Here is a 17121-nt window from a genome sequence, read left to right as displayed (position 1 = left end):
GGTGGTTAAACACTGGAATAAATTGCCTAGGGAGGTTTTGGAAGCTCCATCATTGGAGATATTTAAGAGCAGGCATTTGTCAGATGGTGCTTGGGCCTGCTTTGAGGGCAGGGGACTGTACTCAATGACCTCTCAAGATCCCTTTCTGTTCTAGCATTCTATGATTTTGGCAATAGAAGAACAGGCGTTCTAGGCCATGGGGTGTTTGTGTGTGAGGGGGGAGATGGGGAGTGGTTGCTATATCTGCAGCACGTAGGGATGTGACTGGGGAGGCTGGGGCGGATCTCTTGCGGTTGGGGCAGATTGTGAATACAGTAGCAGCAGCTTGGCTAGTGCCTGGGGCTTCACGGTGTGCCTTCAGGGAACTGAGGAGACCTTGAGGGGCTGATGGTGCACATAGGGCTCCAGGAATAGCTCTGCACAGCCACATGGGCAAACCAAACTGGTAGTTGTGGTGCTATTGTGTTCTCATCTGTCTGCTGGACATGGTGAATTAGTTGTGCAGAGGAGCCTGTGGGCACCTACGCAGACATGTCTCTCTAGGACACAGCTCTTCCCCTGAGACACATAAGGTGAGCAGAGAAGCTCTTGTACTGATCTGTAGCCCTGTTGGCTATAATGAACTCCAACCCCTCTGATGTCAGTGCTGCTGATTGTGACTGTGAAATCAGTCTCTGTACTAGTCTTGGGTCCCAGAGTTCAGGTAGGAAGAGTAACATGAGAAGTTTCAAAGCTTAACCAAATTTCTATTTATCTTACATGAATCTGTCCCTAAAGTCTGGATTAAGTGAATAGTGTCCTTTGGGTCCTAGAGACACTGACAGAGGTTTTGGAGTTAGCATGCTGGCCCCTGGAGCATGAGAGTAATATATATGAGAGAGATGCAATGAATGTTAGCTGTATTTGCATTATAGTGACATCATATTTTAATTTCAGTGAAAATAACCAAGAATGCGACAATCCCATGTGTATAGCTAATACCGGAGGAGTGTAAATAATCTGATAAGGCAAAGCATAATGGGTCAGCCCTTCAGGGGGTGTAGGTTGGCAAAGTGCCTCTGAAATTGATTCACTCCAGCTGAAGTACTGACCCTGCATAGCTACCCACCTTGACCTCGTTTTGGCTCATGTCCTTCTTAGTGCCTCCTCTCCTGATGTTTGCCTGAACTGCAGAGCTCTGCTCGCCAGATGCGATGAGCCTGTGAAATCATCCAGATACTTCTCAGCTGGCTGACTGCTGGTCAAAGCCTTGGGAATAAAATGACCAGGTGGGGATCACTGATGCAGAGCAGGTGCTCTGTGTGGCTTTACTTGGGATTCCAACTAACCCCAGAGGGGTCAAGTGAGCAAATGTAACACCAGTGAAGCAGGTAGAACAGCAGGGTAACTCCTCAGGCAGTTTTCCCGCTTGGCAATGAAATGATGTCAGTCTGAATCAATAGGAATGAATGTCCTCAGCTTTTGGGTTATATTTCTTTAATGTACTGCTTCTTTTATACTCACTCTCCTCCCATGTATCTGCTTACAGGAAATGATGAGTCTGGGGCAGGCAAACAGCACGTGGGGTGATATCTCTGGTTTTACCCTTTCACAGGGCAGGGATTGTTTCTCTGTTCTTTGCTCTGGGTGAAATTAGTCCTCATGCAGAGGGCCAAAACAAGATCCAAGCACCACTAGTGACTTTGGTGGTTTATGTATCTGGTGCTTTTCCTGGGGATGAGTTTTGTTATCCATCCTAAAGTGACCTGGCTGTAAGGTATATGTGAAACAGGGCTAGCTGATGTGAGTATGGGACCAACTCCTTCACTCTGATTTCTGCACAGCAGTGGCAACAAAAGCGCAGATGTAATGTTACAATTGAAAAGGGCCAGCTCATCACCTGTGTGGGAGGAGCCCCGGCAAGGGGCAGGCTGTGTGGAGGGTGTCTTCCATATAGAAACCCAGCATTGATCTGCTTTGCTTATAACAGGGTACTTAGTTTAGTATTCTTATGGTGACGGGTCCCTCTCTGTATGATAACACTAGTAAGCGAACTTCAGCCACTATGGTATGTAGCATGTGAGTACAGAAATGGCTGTAGATTAACCTGCTGCAATGGGATCATGCAGACACTGAATGCACTGCATGTAACCTGCATCAAACTTAGTGCTGGGTAGATCAGTGGCTTTCAGCTTTCCCAGTCTGCTGCCTCCCTTTCTGGAGGTCTTGTGTTTGCTTCACTCCACTAAGAAACCAGATGTAGAAAAACAGAAGTGTCTCAGCGTGCTGTTACTGCACAGTGGCTGATCTTCTCCATGTTACCCCTTAGAATTATAAAATAATCTGATTGGAATATAAATATTGCATACTTGTGTCAGCACATAGTAGATAAAGCAGCATAAACAAATCCTGGTCTGCATGAAATTTTTGTTTGTACTGACATCTCTGTGCAGCCTATTGTAGGTGCAAGGAACATGGAAGCAGGAGTGGAAGGAATTTGAGGATGTCCTTTAGAGATCATTTACATGGAAGTGGGTGTGTCTATGTAAATGTGTGTTTTGTTTGCAAGACCTGCTGGGTAGCAAAGGAAGCAAATATCTGGCTGGGTGGCTGTACCTCTGTTTGAGAACTCCTGGGCTTGTCCTCTGTGTGTATGTACTGCCTTCTGGTGGCAATGTGCGGAAATTCACCTTTGTTTATCTTACAGGGCCGCAGATGAAAGAGGGGGTTATGTGCAGGGACTTGCCCCCTACCAGCTTGTAGGCATGGGAAGTAGGGGTGCAGGGGATGCTGTAGCACCCCCATGTTTTAATCATCCCAGCCCCCTGCCTTGTTCTTCGGGTCCTGGCTGCCAGCCCCTCTGCTGCCTGGGTCCCCTTTGCTGGCTCCAGCTCTAGGGGGTGGGATAAGGAGCAGTGCAGCAAAGCCACTCCAAAAACTGCTCCAGCACCACTGCCCAAGTGCAGGGCAGGGCTTCTGTTTCACAGCCCCTTGCGCAGGCTTTTTGTAAAGCTGATGAAAAGACAGGGGTTGTGATCAGAGGGTTCCAGATCTTTTAAAATAGTTAAACCTTTCCCACGATCCCACTGCATGCTCTGCAAGGGAAAAGAACCCAAGTGGGTGTAAAGAAGGGATTGGAAGATGGAGAGGGACATCTGCAAACAGAGGCTGTTGATAACCTGATGTGCTAAGTAGAGAGGGGAGACAAGGAGAGCGCACAGCAGGGAGGTTTGCTGGGGCCAGCTGAGAGCAGAGAATTAGGGGCAATATTCCTTCTAATCTTTTCCATCCATGTGTGGAATAATTCTTGATGTGCACTAAGGCATGTGTGAGTGTGCACCACCAGTAGAAGGAAAAGCCTTAGCTGTGGGTACTCTGCTAGTCAGCTGGGCAGCATTTGAGTCTCTCTCGAGTTGCTGCACAAGCACACAGCTTGCAGTGAATATTGATGGGGGTGGTCGTGTGGAAGGTAAAATAACCTGAGTCTTAATATGGAAAATGAATGGCAGCTAATGGAAGGAGGGGTTGGAGCAATGGAAGGAGGATGACTTTATCTGCTGTGCTTTGGAGAGGCTGAAAGGTATGATGCAGGGAGCCAGTATAGGGGAGGGTTGCGGTATTGAGGTGAAAGGTGATCCAAGAGAGTTCAGGTCACAAAACAAGGGGGAAAAATTCACTGGCTTTCTCCTGTCACAAGGTTTTACCTTTTTCACTGATGTGTCATTATGGCTAAAATTTTCTGACCAACCCCAACAGAAGCAGGAACTTGGTGCAGAGGAGGTGACCATGCAGAGCGTAAAGCAACAAATGTTCATGGGGATGCTATTCTCCACTGTGCTGGGAGATCCAGAAAGGATCAGAGAACCAGTGGGCTGAGGAGCGTAAGGCCTTACACATCCCACTTGCTTCTGAAGAGGGTAGAGAATGGCCCTGACCCTATCACATGGCACAGGAAGCAGCTGTCCCTGTGAGCAACAGAGAGTGAACAGAGCAGGGAGGTTTTTGTATTGGGATGTATCAATGTGAGAGGAGTACTATCATACTGTTGGCAGTAATAATCTCCAGCATCCTCTGCTTCAAATCTACTGATGGTGAATGTGAAATCAGTGCCAGACCCACTGCCGCTGAAGCGGTCTGGGGTCCCAGAAGCACGGTTGGAAGCTCTGTAGATAAGGAGCTTAGGTGCTTGTCCTGGTTTCTGTTGGTACCAGGCCAACCAGCTGCTAACACTGGAACTGGCTTTGCAGTTGATGGTGACTCTGTCTCCCGGAGACACTGCCAGGGATTCTGGAGTCTGAGTCATCACAACATCCCCTCTGGAGCCTGAAAAGATAGCACAGTAGCAAAAAAAAAAAAAATACATAACATAAGTCAGATGAAATCACGCGGAACAAAGCAAAGCTGAATCTTGTTAGTGTTATTCGTGTAACCCCCAGAGTTACATTCCAGGCCTGTGTGTGCTGAGAAGAGCGTTCAGCTTGTGTGCTGAAGGTAACGCTTTTAAATGCCTGTTTGTTCTTACCCTGAACCCAGAGCACCAGGAGCCAAAGCAGCTGAGTCTTCCACAGCATCTTGTTAATTCTAGCGTGACAGATAAAGACCCAGAACTTCTGAGCTTAGTAACGGCATCATTTATACCAGCTCTTGTATGCAGGGGAAGGTCACTGAGGTGGAAATATGCAAAACATCTGCTCTGAGTAAGTGGCCATTTCCTGCGTCTGAGTACAGAGAAGGGCTGGGGACTATTGGAGGTCTGGGAACACAGCTCCTGTGGAGCCGAAGAAGAGTTACAGTGATAGATCAGGGAAGATGGGTCTCCTGTTGAAAACAAGGCTCAGGTGGATTTAAAAAGTAATAGCGTGTTTCTGTGGATTACAAGTCTGTCCAGAATTATGATGATAAATACTACTGGGTGACGTAAGACAGGAGTTTTGGAGGGTTCTATCTTTGGGATCAGTGCTTCAACTAACTGCTAATGACAAGGAGCTTAGAGGGATCTTTTCCTGGGACCAATTATCCCCACATGTTGCTGGGTCCTGCTGGAGACGGGACCTAGGGCTGGCTGGACCCTGGGTCTGATGAGGTGCAGCAGTTCCTCTCAAACCATCAGTATGTTAGCTGGGTCTCCAGCATGCAGGTCACCGTTCACCACTCTGTGGTGTGTGTCGCTCACTAGACATCCCCAGAGGGTGACATTTGAAGCTTGGACTATTTAGCTTCAGTGTCTGATTTGTGTGGGAAGTGAACCAGTGAGTATGGGCAGATAATTGTGCTGAGAGGAGTGTGAGCTTGGAAGTGTTTTATCAGCACACTGAAAATGATCCGGAAAAACCGTCGGGGGCAGACTGAGCATCTCGTCTATGCACGTGAGCTCCGCTCAGGTAACATCATACGGCATTTCCTTGCACCTACTCCTCTCAACCAAAGACACCTTCCTCCTTCATAGCCTATCCCAGGGGTCCGCTCCAGAAATAGTAAGAACCATTGTTTTTCAAATTCAGTTACAAAAATCAAGAGCTGCAAATAAAACAAGTTAAACCAGACTTTTGTCACCCCTGTAGTAAGAAAAGCACACAGACAATGATTTGTACTAGTTAGAAAAATTACCCCCATCTCCAGGCTTTACCCACCTCAGCCCTGAAATCTGCCTGCCTGTCCCCAGGCTTTACCCCCCATCCTCGGGTTTGACCACTATCAGCCCCAAACCCGCTTCCCCATCTCCAGGTTTAACCTGCCTCAGAGCAGAGCTCCACACACTGCCACTGCACATCCATGGCCACTGCTTCCCCTGCATCCTCCTTTTCTGCGCTGTTTCAGCAGGCTCAGCTGCCTCTCCCTGCAGGTCTCTGGCAGGCTTCCCCCATGTATGCAGTGGGTGACTCTGTGCTGTGTTGGCTTTTTCTTCCAGGGCCCTCTACCCTGCTGGCTGACTTCTGCAGGGCCTCCCTGCCATGGCCGACTATATAGAGGCTCTGGAAGCCCTTTTTTGCTTTAGTGGCTGCAGTGGAGTTGGAGGTTGCAGACCACTGACCTACCCCCAGTCTGTTCTCCAGGCCTTTTAGCAGACTGCCCTCCCCAGGGGCATGGAATGGCTGCTCTATCCCATTTTACCCAGCCACCAACCACTCCTGGCTAAATACCACTTCCTGTGTGATACCCACAAGAGCAATGGCCCAAGGCCTAATTATTATGAGGGACTTCCCTAGTGCAAAAGCCCTGTTATCCCAGCCCTGCCCCTCCTAGTGTTTCCTGTAATCTGTGTCTTATCAGGCTGAATATTCTTTGCAGCCAGTCTTGTCTTCATTGTAAGAAACTGTTCAGCCCACAGGACACTGCAAGTTATGTTTCAGGTAAGACCGAGCAACCTAGGGAGGAGAAACATTTCTGCTGAGCAATGACGTGATGTGTTCAGTAGGTTCCCACTGGCTTTTACTCACAGCACCAACACAAAGGGAACTGAGTCCCTTCTCCGCATCTGAATTGCGGTGATTGTTCTGTGTGGGCCAATGATTGTAGGACACTTACGTTCAATATATTTGGTGTCTGAACATTAGTAATGAATTGGGGAAAGAGTCTGGGCTGTGGTGTGAGTACACGATTCTTTGCTTCTCTGCAGGATGCTCTGCAAGTGATTGGGGTGATGGAGTGAGCAGGGCAGGGCTTTGGGGAAAGGGCAGGGCAGATTGTGGTTAGCCCTTAAATTCAGAAGGTGATCTTGGGCATAAAAAGGTTGGGGACCACTAGGCTAAGCCAAGGGAAGTCATTGTTAACTGAGCAAAAGAGGCTGAACAGCAGGGAGGTGTTCACACTGATCTGTCCCTGTTGCAGGAGAGTTCTGGACATTAATAATTTCCAGCACATTCATGTTAGCACCTGTGACTGAAATCAGAGGATTCACTCCCGCATGGTCTGTCTCTGACACAAGCTGGAGCTCTAAGACTACTCTGCTACCAACTGAGGTGTTTTCCACACTCCAAGTGAAGCAGTTATACTGGCTTAACCCCCAGAGTTGACAGCTGATGCTCTCGTGTCATCTCGTTTTGGAGTTAACAATAGAGCTCTTATTGAAAAACTTTGCTCTTAAATAAGTGTGGGAGTGGCACTAAGTAGGTTACTGCAAGAAGCAGCTGTTGCCCTGAACTGAACAGCACAGGGAGGTTTTTGTACCGGTCTGTATCACTGTGGGAGGGGTCTCGTAGCTTTGCTGACAGTAATAATCTCCAGCATCTTCAGCTTCAACTCTGCTGATGGTGAGTGTGAAATCAGTGCCAGACCCACTGCCGCTGAAGCGGTCTGGGATCCCAGAGGCACGGTTGGAAGCTCTGTAGATAAGGAGCTTAGGCGCTTGTCCTGGTTTCTGTTGGTACCAGGCCAACCAGCTGCTAACACTGGAACTGGCTTTGCAGTTGATGGTGACTCTGTCTCCCGGAGACACTGCCAGGGATTCTGGAGTCTGAGTCATCACAACATCCCCTCTGGAGCCTGAAAAGATAGCACAGTAGCAAAAAAAAAAAAAAAAAAAATACATAACATAAGTCAGATGAAATCACGCGGCACAAAGCAAAGCTGAATCTTGTTAGTGTTATTCGTGTAACCCCCAGAGTTAAATTCCAGGCCTGTGTGTGCTGAGAAGAGCGTTCAGCTTGTGTGCTGAAGGTAACGCTTTTAAATGCCTGTTTGTTCTTACCCTGAACCCAGAGCACCAGGAGCCAAAGCAGCTGAGTCTTCCACAGCATCTTGTTAATTCTAGCGTGACAGATAAAGACCCAGAACTTCTGAGCTTAGTAACGGCATCATTTATACCAGCTCTTGTATGCAGGGGAAGGTCACTGAGGTGGAAATATGCAAAACATCTGCTCTGAGTAAGTGGCCATTTCCTGTGTCTGAGTACAGAGAAGGGCTGGGGACTATTGGAGGTCTGGGAACACAGCTCCTGTGGAGCCGAAGAAGAGTTACAGTGATGGATCAGGGAAGATTGGTCTCCTGTTGAAAACAAGGCTCAGGTGGATTTAAAAAGTAATAGCGTGTTTCTGTGGATTACAAGTCTGTCCAGACTTATGATGATAAATACTACTGGGTGACGTAAGACAGGAGTTTTGGAGGGTTCTATCTTTGGGATCAGTGCTTCAACTAACTGCTAATGACAAGGCGCTAAGAGGGATCTTTTCCTGGGACCAATTATCCCCACATGTTGCTGGGTCCTGCTGGAGACGGGACCTAGGGCTGGCTGGACCCTGGGTCTGATGAGGTGCAGCAGTTCCTCTCAAACCATCAGTATGTTAGCTGGGTCTCCAGCATGCAGGTCACCGTTCACCACTCTGTGGTGTGTGTCGCTCACTAGACATCCCCAGAGGGTGACATTTGAAGCTTGGACTATTTAGCTTCAGTGTCTGATTTGTGTGGGAAGTGAACCAGTGAGTATGGGCAGATAATTGTGCTGAGAGGAGTGTGAGCTTGGAAGTGTTTTATCAGCACACTGAAAATGATCCGGAAAAACCGTCGCAAATAAAACAAGTTAAACCAGACTTTTGTCACCCCTGTAGTAAGAAAAGCACACAGACAATGATTTGTACCAGTTAGAAACATTACCCCCATCTCCAGGCTTTACCCACCTCAGCCCTGAAATCTGCCTGCCTGTCCCCAGGCTTTAGCCCCCATCCTCGGGTTTGACCACTATCAGCCCCAAACCCGCCTCCCCATCCCCAGGTTTAACCTGCCTCAGAGCAGAGCTCCACGCACTGCCACTGCATCTCCATGGCCGCTGCTTCCCCTGCGTCCTCCTTTTCTGCGCTGTTTCATCAGGCTCAGCTGCCTCTCCCTGCAGGTCTCTGGCAGGCTTCCCCCATGTATGCAGTGGGTGACTCTGTGCTGTGTTGGCTTTTTCCTCCAGGGCCCTCTGCCCTGCTGGCTGACTTCTGCAGGGGCTCCCTGCCATGGCCGACTATACAGAGGCTCTGGAAGCCCTTTTTTGCTTTAGTGGGTGCAGCCTCCAGAGCGACAGGTGACCACAAGTGGCTCTGGAGTTGGAGGTTGCAGACCACTGACCTACCCCCAGTCTGTTCTCCAGGCCTTTTAGCAGACTGCCCTCCCCAGGAGCATGGAATGGCTGCTCTATCCCATTTCACCCAGCCACCAACCACTCCTGGCTAAATACCACTTCCTGTGTGATACCCACAAGAGCAATGGCCCAAGGCCTAATTATTATAAGGGACTTCCCTAGTGCAAAAGCCCTGTTATCCCAACCCTGCCCCTCCTAGTGTTTCGTGTAATCTGTGTCTTATCAGGCTGAATATTCTTTGCAGCCAGTCTTGTCTTCATTGTAAGAAACTGTTCAGCCTACAGGACACTGCAAGTTATGTTTCAGGTAAGATCGAGCAACCTAGGGAGGAGAAACATTTCTGCTGAGCAATGACGTGATGTGTTCAGTAGGTTCCCACTGGCTTTTACTCACAGCACCAACACAAAGGGAACTGAATCCCTTTCCCGCATCTGAATTGCGGTGACTGTTCTGTGTGGGCCAATGATTGTAGGACACTTTTATGTTCAATATATTTGGTGTCTGAACATTAGTAATGAATTGGGGAAAGAGTCTGGGCTGTGGTGTGAGTACACGATTCTTTGCTTCTCTGCAGGATGCTCTGCAAGTGATTGGGGTGATGGAGTGAGCAGGGCAGGGCTTTGGGGAAAGGGCAGGGCAGATTGTGGTTAGCCCTTAAATTCAGAAGGTGATCTTGGGCATAAAAAGGTTGGGGACCACTAGGCTAAGCCAAGGGAAGTCATTGTTAACTGAGCAAAAGAGGCTGAACAGCAGGGAGGTGTTCACACTGATCTGTCCCTGTTGCAGGAGAGCTCTGGACAGTAATAATTTCCAGCACATTCATGTTAGCACCTGTGACTGAAATCAGAGGATTCACTCCCGCATGGACTATCTCTGACACAAGCTGGAGCTCTAAGACTACTCTGCTACCAACTGAGGTGTTTTCCACACTCCAGGTGAAGCAGTTATACTGGCTTAACCCCCGGAGTCGACAGCTGATGCTCTCGTGTCATCTTGTTTTGGAGTTATCAATAGAGCTCTTATTGGTCGATCGATCACCTGTATACTAGACACAGGGTGTAAGCTGAAAGGCTGTGGAAAAACTTTGCTCTTAAATAAGTGTGGGAGTGGCACTAAGTAGGTTACTGCAAGAAGCAGCTGTTGCCCTGAACTGAACAGCACAGGGAGGTTTTTGTACCGGTCTGTATCGCTGTGGGAGGGGTATCGTAGCTTTGCTGACAGTAATAATCTCCAACATCTTCAGCTTCAACTCTGCTGATGGTGAGTGTGAAATCAGTGCCAGACCCACTGCCGCTGAACCGGTCTGGGATCTCAGAGGCACGGTTGGATGCACCGTAGATAAGGAGCTTAAGCGCTTGTCCTGGTTTCTGCTGGTACCAGGCTAAGAAGTCCATGTCAAAATCATCATCCCTAAGGCTTGAGCTGGCTTTGCAGTTGATGGTAACTCTCTCTCCTGGCAACACCGACAGGGATTCTGGAGTCTGAGTCAGCACAATCTGCCCCTGGGAACCTTAAAGAATTTACAAAGAAAATATCAGTTAATAAACACGGAATTGATAAATGAAACAATGTGTCTGTACATCTGTGTATCTTTCCTTAGTCATCATCGGAGGTCACCTGTCAGCAATGTGCTCTTTCTTTCTAGTTTCCTTTTACAGTTCCTCCCTTAGGGCTGACTGAGAGGCAATGTAAGCAAATGGAAAGATTCCAGTCAACTTCAGTTGGTTTTGGTATATACCCTTGCTTTTTAAATATGCCCTTTCTCTCAAACTGCCATTAAATGTGACAGATAGTCAAAGTTACTGCAGTGCTTAGGGATATTTAGGGTCTGATAGATAAAATTCCTAGAGTGTTTCCTTTTTTCATTAAATTCATCCAGTTCCCTCTTGGTTTGAGCCTTACCCTGGATCCAGAGCACCAACAGCCAGATGAGCTGAGCCCGTGCGATCATCTTGATACGTCTGACTAGCTTGCTACTGATCAACAAACTGTAAAGAGTGTTATGGAACTTTTAAAGTGATCGGCGTGGTGGGGGAGTCACGTGTGTGAAATATACAAATTGTGGTTCAGAGATGAAAATTAGTGTCTGATGTGGCAATGTGCACCTATAATGGAAGTGGGAAGGGCCATAAATAAAACAGGTATGGCCAGGCTTGCAGGCTGGGAGCCCCTTTCTTAGTGCTGAAATGGGGTTTATTTTTATTTTTCATTATTTCTACTGCATTAGCACCCCAAAGCCCCAGTCAGGATAAAGCCCCATTGAGAGAGGCACTGTACCGAGGAAAAGGTTTGCCTGTTTCTCATTTTGTTTGAGCTCATCATGACAATATTGTTTTGGTGCTGGCTTTTAATGCCCTGCACTAAAGCGTGGGTGAGCCGATAGCTGTGAAGTTGTGGGTCTTGATTGCTAATGGACAGTATTTCCTGTTTCTGCTTAGAGAAGGGTGTATTCTATAGAAGTTCTTCTTCTTCTCTCACTTCTGCAGTGTCTGGGAGCCTGCCAGGAGAGTCCATCTACTCAGTGACCTATACGCTATATAGCCTGGAACCTGCAGAAATCACGAGAAGCTCCGACATGCATGGGGCTGTATGGGTCATGAAAGGTAGAGAAAGATCTTGGAAGCTGAAAGGAAAATTCAGATGGTGGGCTATACAGGAGGGAATGTGTTATAACCCATATTTGTATCCCGCAAAAGGGAAACTAGTATAGAATAGAAATTCTGTCACTATTTCTTCAGGTCTCCTGTAAGTCTATTCTCTAAATAGGGAAACTTTTTAAGTCAGGCCCCACTTTTCATCCCCAACCTGTCTAATGTAATCAAAACTGACAAGTATTGGTTATGCTCAGGTAAAGCACAAACCCCTTTTGGCACAGGTACGAAAAAGAAGTACGTGGAATGTAAAATCTTTTATTAGTCAGTATATAAATGGGAATATTGAAGTGATGTATTTCAACGTTTTTAATGAGGTGGATGAGCCTGACACCCAGCAGCCCATCATGCTGTGGCCCCTCCCTTACAAAATTTCATGTGCACCTGTGCTCTAGAAGGTATTGCGGTGACTGTTCTGTGTGGGCCAATGGTTGTAGGACACTTTTATGTTCAATATATTTGGTGTCTGAACATTAATAATGAATTGGGGAAAGAATCTGGGCTGTGGTGTGAGTACATGATTCTTTGCTTCTCTGCAGGATGTGTTCAGTGGGTTCCATTTGGATTTTACTCGGCATCCCAATAGAAAACATATTGGATTTTAGTGTTTCTTAGCTGAGTGCTTCAGCTAAAGTGTTAAGAATCCCGTGTTTAGTTCTCGGGGCTGTACTTTAGAAAGGTTTTTGGAAAGGGTTCAGGGAAGATCAATTAGTGGACTTTGGTTCTGTCTCATAGTTCTGAAACTTGTTCTCTTGATTGCAGTTAATATAAAGTAAAGACATTGAAAATATGAGACTGTTTAAGGTTCAAAGCAAAACATTGCTAGAGCATTTCATTTCTCCTTGAAGGAGGATTTTACTTCTAATTGTTTTAGTTTTTCTTGGCTTGAATCTTACCATGGACTCAGGTAAATGAATTGTTCTGAAATCATCATATGTCTGATTCAATGCTGATCAACAAACCTTCTGTATGTCTCACAGAAACAGGAAGATGTGTGTAAAGTTGGTTCAGAGGTGAAGAGTCCTAGCTGATGCTAAAACTGACACAAAAAGAGGAGGAAAACCTGGGCTGTGGGTGAACTAGACCAACTCAATTCATCAGGGCCCATTGAATTCCCTCACTTTGTGGCATCCGTGAGTGCTAAATAGAAAAGTGCTCTCAGCTCATTCCTCACAAAGATCATATACATGGTGTAATCTCCATCTGTTACATGGACTGTCCTTTGGGGCTGCCCCCTTCCTACCTGCTCCCTGCTTATTAGCTATCTCGGAGACCCAATTGTGATCCATATAAAATACTGGGAACCTAGTATCCAGGCAAATCTGAAATGTAATGTTGCTTGAAGATAGTTCTTGGTACCAAATTTTTCTTTAACAGTAACAGATTTTAACATGATACTTGTAAGTAGGAAGAAAAAAGGAAGAAATGACCTGGTTTTCAGAGCTAGTTTTCCATTAATTCAGTGGGAGTTGCAGGTGTACAGCACCTTTAAGTAACCAGCCGAGATCTCATTAATTGTAGGAAGTTTTTTCCGGATGATGTGAGGTCAATATTGTCTACCACATTACCAATGTTTCCAGTCGTTTACTGGGCTCTTAGAAGTATCAGAGAGGGAGCTGTGTTAGTCTGTATCTTCAAAAACAACAAGAAGTCCTGTGGCACCTTAAAGACTAACGTGTTTTGGAGCATAAGCTTTCGTGGGCCAAGAGCCACTTCTGACGAATACAACATGCAGATGAAGCTGGGCTTTGCCCACGAAAGCTTATGCTCCAAAACATCTGTTAGTCTCTAAGGTGCCACAGGACTTCTTTTTGTTTTTGGGTTCTTAGAAGACATTTAGGGGTAAATTACAGCAAAATAACAGCACAGAACACTGAAAACCAGGGCGGGTGGCTGTAAACAAACTTTATGGGACCAAGGAAATCTTGGCCACACCTATGATAAGTGGTCATCCAGCTGACTAAAATCATGCCAGATTACAGAGTTTCCGAATGAGAGTGCTCTGGTTTAGAGAGGTTCAACCTATACTGAGCTTGAAGGACAACAACTTGGGTAGTACTGGGGTCAGCTGGAAGTTTTGTCCAGAGACAGTGTGAAGTGGAGGAAGCGGAGACGACTCGTAGATGACCTACACGCCGCTCGGTAAGTCCTCTCCCCACCTTCCATGACTTTCTCCTTAGGTTGTAAATACTGGGACCATGATCATGTTTTCTGTGTCCTTGGAGATGACACACAGAGGCTGCAATCTGGACTTGAGGCTTTCCTGCATGCTGTGTTACACTAAAATAAACAAGTACTGTTTTGTAGTTTGGGGAGCTGTGGGATTAGGAGGGCGGGTGGGAGTGTCCCTTGTCCAAGATGCTGATGAACTCTGCCACTGATTTATGTGTAGCTGTTGGTCTGAGGAAATGACTGTGAAAGCCCGTAGCTGATACAATGGTGTTTAGGTTAAGTGCTGCCATCTGGTGGACATAGTATGCAAATTCCATTTTGTACTCAGTGGTTTGTTGTAATGCATTGGATTTGAAAATTATGGTTACCATCCGTTAGCTCGTTTGCCTTGCTACTCATGAAACCTATTGATTTGGTAATTTGGTGTGTGTATTGAAATATATCTTAAAAGACCAATTTTTTATTTTGCTCTGCAATTTTATTAGCATACTGGCTTTATTCCTTCACAAGATAGTTATCAAAATATTTTAAATATTTTTATAATCATTGTTAATGATAAATTAGATACATTTGATTGTGTTTTGAGTGTCATAATTTTCTGTGGGGATGATCCAGAAATGCTCTGTGGAGCTGGTCTTGGTTTCCTTCTGCGACCAGGATGTCGTGGCTGGTTGGCTTGATGCTGAATGTAACTTGTCCCTGCCTATACTGACAGCAATGTGGTGACCATCACATCAGCTGACTTTATTCTTCAAAACCCTTTCCTACCACTGTTACATTTCAAGGTAAGAAATGGCTTGTACTGTGTGGAGTAGAGAAGGACCAGAGTGTTGAATGACACTTTACTTAACTCTCCATGATAAGCATTATGTGGGCTGTGTTTCTAGCCTACACACCTCCTGGAGGCAGGTGCTTTATCCCCCTTTATTGGCACTGAGACCACTTAGTGATTAACAAGTCTGCTCTGCAGCCTTAGCTAAACGTATATGGCCTTTAGCTCGTGCAGCAGAGCTCTGGTCATCAACCAGTCCCTCCTTATGGACAGGCTTCTTGCTTGCCCAGGCCTCATGCTGTTGGCCATTCTGGGGAGTGGCCATCATGGCCTCACAGCATTAAATTCTGTGCATCTTTATCTCATTCGAAGCACCAATAAGAAGGCAAGACTATATTTGAGATCACTGGGGCCTGACACAAGGCCTACAGAAGTGCATGGGAGTCTTTCCATTAACTCCACTGTGCCCTAAATGAGCAACTGAAAAACATTACAGTAACAGTGCTGCTTTCAGCCTGACAATCTCTGGGCAAAGTAATGCGTTAGTGTAACTTCTGAATGTGCAAGGGGACTATTTATGAAGATATATCTTATTTGCTTTGACCTACTGTATATTACAAATTGATTCATTTATTGTCTGTTTTTAACTTCAGGCTCCAGCGGACAGATTGTGCTGACATAGACTCCAGAATCCCTGGCAGTGTCTCTGGGAGACAGTGTCACCATCAACTGCAAAGCCAGTTCAAGCCTCACAAGCAGCTCTTCAGGAAAAGAGCTCTTAGCATGGTACCAGCAGAAATCAGGACAAGCTCCTAAACTCCTCATTTATTGCGCTTCCACCTTGGAATCCGGCATCCCAGCCAGGTTCAGTGGCAGTAGATCTGGAAGCTATTATACCCTCACCATAAATGTGTGTGGAAGCTGAAGATGCTGGAGATTATTATTGTCAACAAGGCACGAGCCACCCTAGCACAGTGATACAGACCAGCACAAAAACCTGCCTGCACTGTTCTGTTCATGGCATCACAGCCTTGTATATGTGTGGGCAGACTACTCCTGTCTGCAAGCAATACCCCACACAGCTTCCACTAGTTGGAAATGGGATACTGTGGCCAATGGGAGCTGAAGGGGTGGTGCCAGAAAAGAGGGGTAGTGGATAAGCTATATATTCCTCGCCCTTCACTCCCAGGTTCACAAGGGCTCATTGGTTACACACACATGTCTCCTAGAACTGGAAGGAACTTCAGGAGGTCAAGTCCAGTCCCCTGCCCTCTTGGTAGGACCAAGTACCATCCTCTTTTTTTCTTAAATCTTTTTGACCCAGATCCCTAAATGGGCCACTCAAAGATTGTTCCTTCTGGGACAGCGAGGATGCAGGGCAGGCAGGGAGCCTGCTTCAGCCTTGCTGTACCACTGTCTGATAGGTGCCCACAATAAAGTCTGCCCAGAAGGCATAGGTGTAGGAAGTAGGAGGATGAGGGTGTTCAACACCCTCAGGTGTTGTGATTGGTGTCTTGGCCATCAGGCCTGCTGCCTCCTGGGGGCTTTGCGGTCAGCCCTGGGTCTTGCTTTCCTCCTGGCCCTAGGGTTCCAGCCTCCCATCCTGTGCCCCAAATTGCTTCTTGCACCTCAGCCCCCTGCCCCAATTGTGACCCTCCTGCGCCAGCACGCTTACTTCCTCCTGCACCCCCATCACTTACCTGAGCCCTGACCCTCCCGAGCCAGCAACCCATATCCCCTCCTGCATCTCAACCCCCAGCCATGAACCCCTTCTTAGAGCTAGCACCCATATCCCCTCCTTCACCCCTTCTTGCACCTCAACTTCCCACCCCAGCCCTGACATCCCATCCACCCATGCCAGCACCCTTTCCTCCTCCTGAACATCAACTTTCTGCCCTAGCTTGCGACAGGTGAATGAGGGTATGGGGAGAGCGAGTGGTTGGGGTGATGGAGTGAACAGGGCAGGGCTTTGGGGAAGGGGTAGGGCATCAGGGAAAGGGCAGGACAGATGGTGGTTAGCCCTTAAATTCAGAAGGTGATCTTGGGCATAAAAAGGTTGGGGACCATTAAGCTAAGCCAAGGGAAGTCACTGTTAACTGAGCAAAAGAGGCTGAACAGCTGGGAGATGTTCACACTGATCTGTCCCTGTTGCAGGAAAGCTCTGGACAGTGATAATTTCCAGCACATTCATGTTAGCACCTGTGACTGAAATCAGAGGATTCACTCCCCCATGGTCTGTCTCTGACACAAGCTGGAGCTCTAAGACTACTCTGCTACCAACTGAGGTGTTTTCCACACTCCAGGTGAAGCAGTTATACTGGCTTAACCCCCAGAGTCGACAGCTGATGCTCTCGTGTCATCTTGTTTTGGAGTTAACAATAGAGCTTTTAATGGTCGATCGATCACCTCTATACTAGACACAGGGTGTAAGCTGAAAGGCTGTGGAAAAACTTTGCTCTTAAATAAGTGTGGGAGTGGCACTAAGGAGG

General features: G+C 47.0%; 1 gene segment (V, D, J or C); it reads right to left on the bottom strand.

Annotated features, from left to right (window-relative positions):
• Positions 1-10988, bottom strand: part of LOC142011898 (immunoglobulin kappa light chain-like) — a 28645-nt gene extending 17657 nt beyond the window's left edge. The window contains 2 exon segments of the V gene segment in view: positions 4002-4302; positions 10940-10988. Coding sequence covers positions 4002-4302; positions 10940-10988 — 350 coding nt within the window.
• Positions 10989-17121: the final 6133 nt, after the last annotated feature.

This window comes from Carettochelys insculpta, chromosome 4 (assembly GCF_033958435.1).
Source record: "Carettochelys insculpta isolate YL-2023 chromosome 4, ASM3395843v1, whole genome shotgun sequence".
Taxonomy (NCBI): Eukaryota; Metazoa; Chordata; order Testudines; family Carettochelyidae; genus Carettochelys; species Carettochelys insculpta.
Note: the sequence above shows the minus strand (reverse complement) of the source record. Positions and strands in the feature narration are given on the sequence as shown.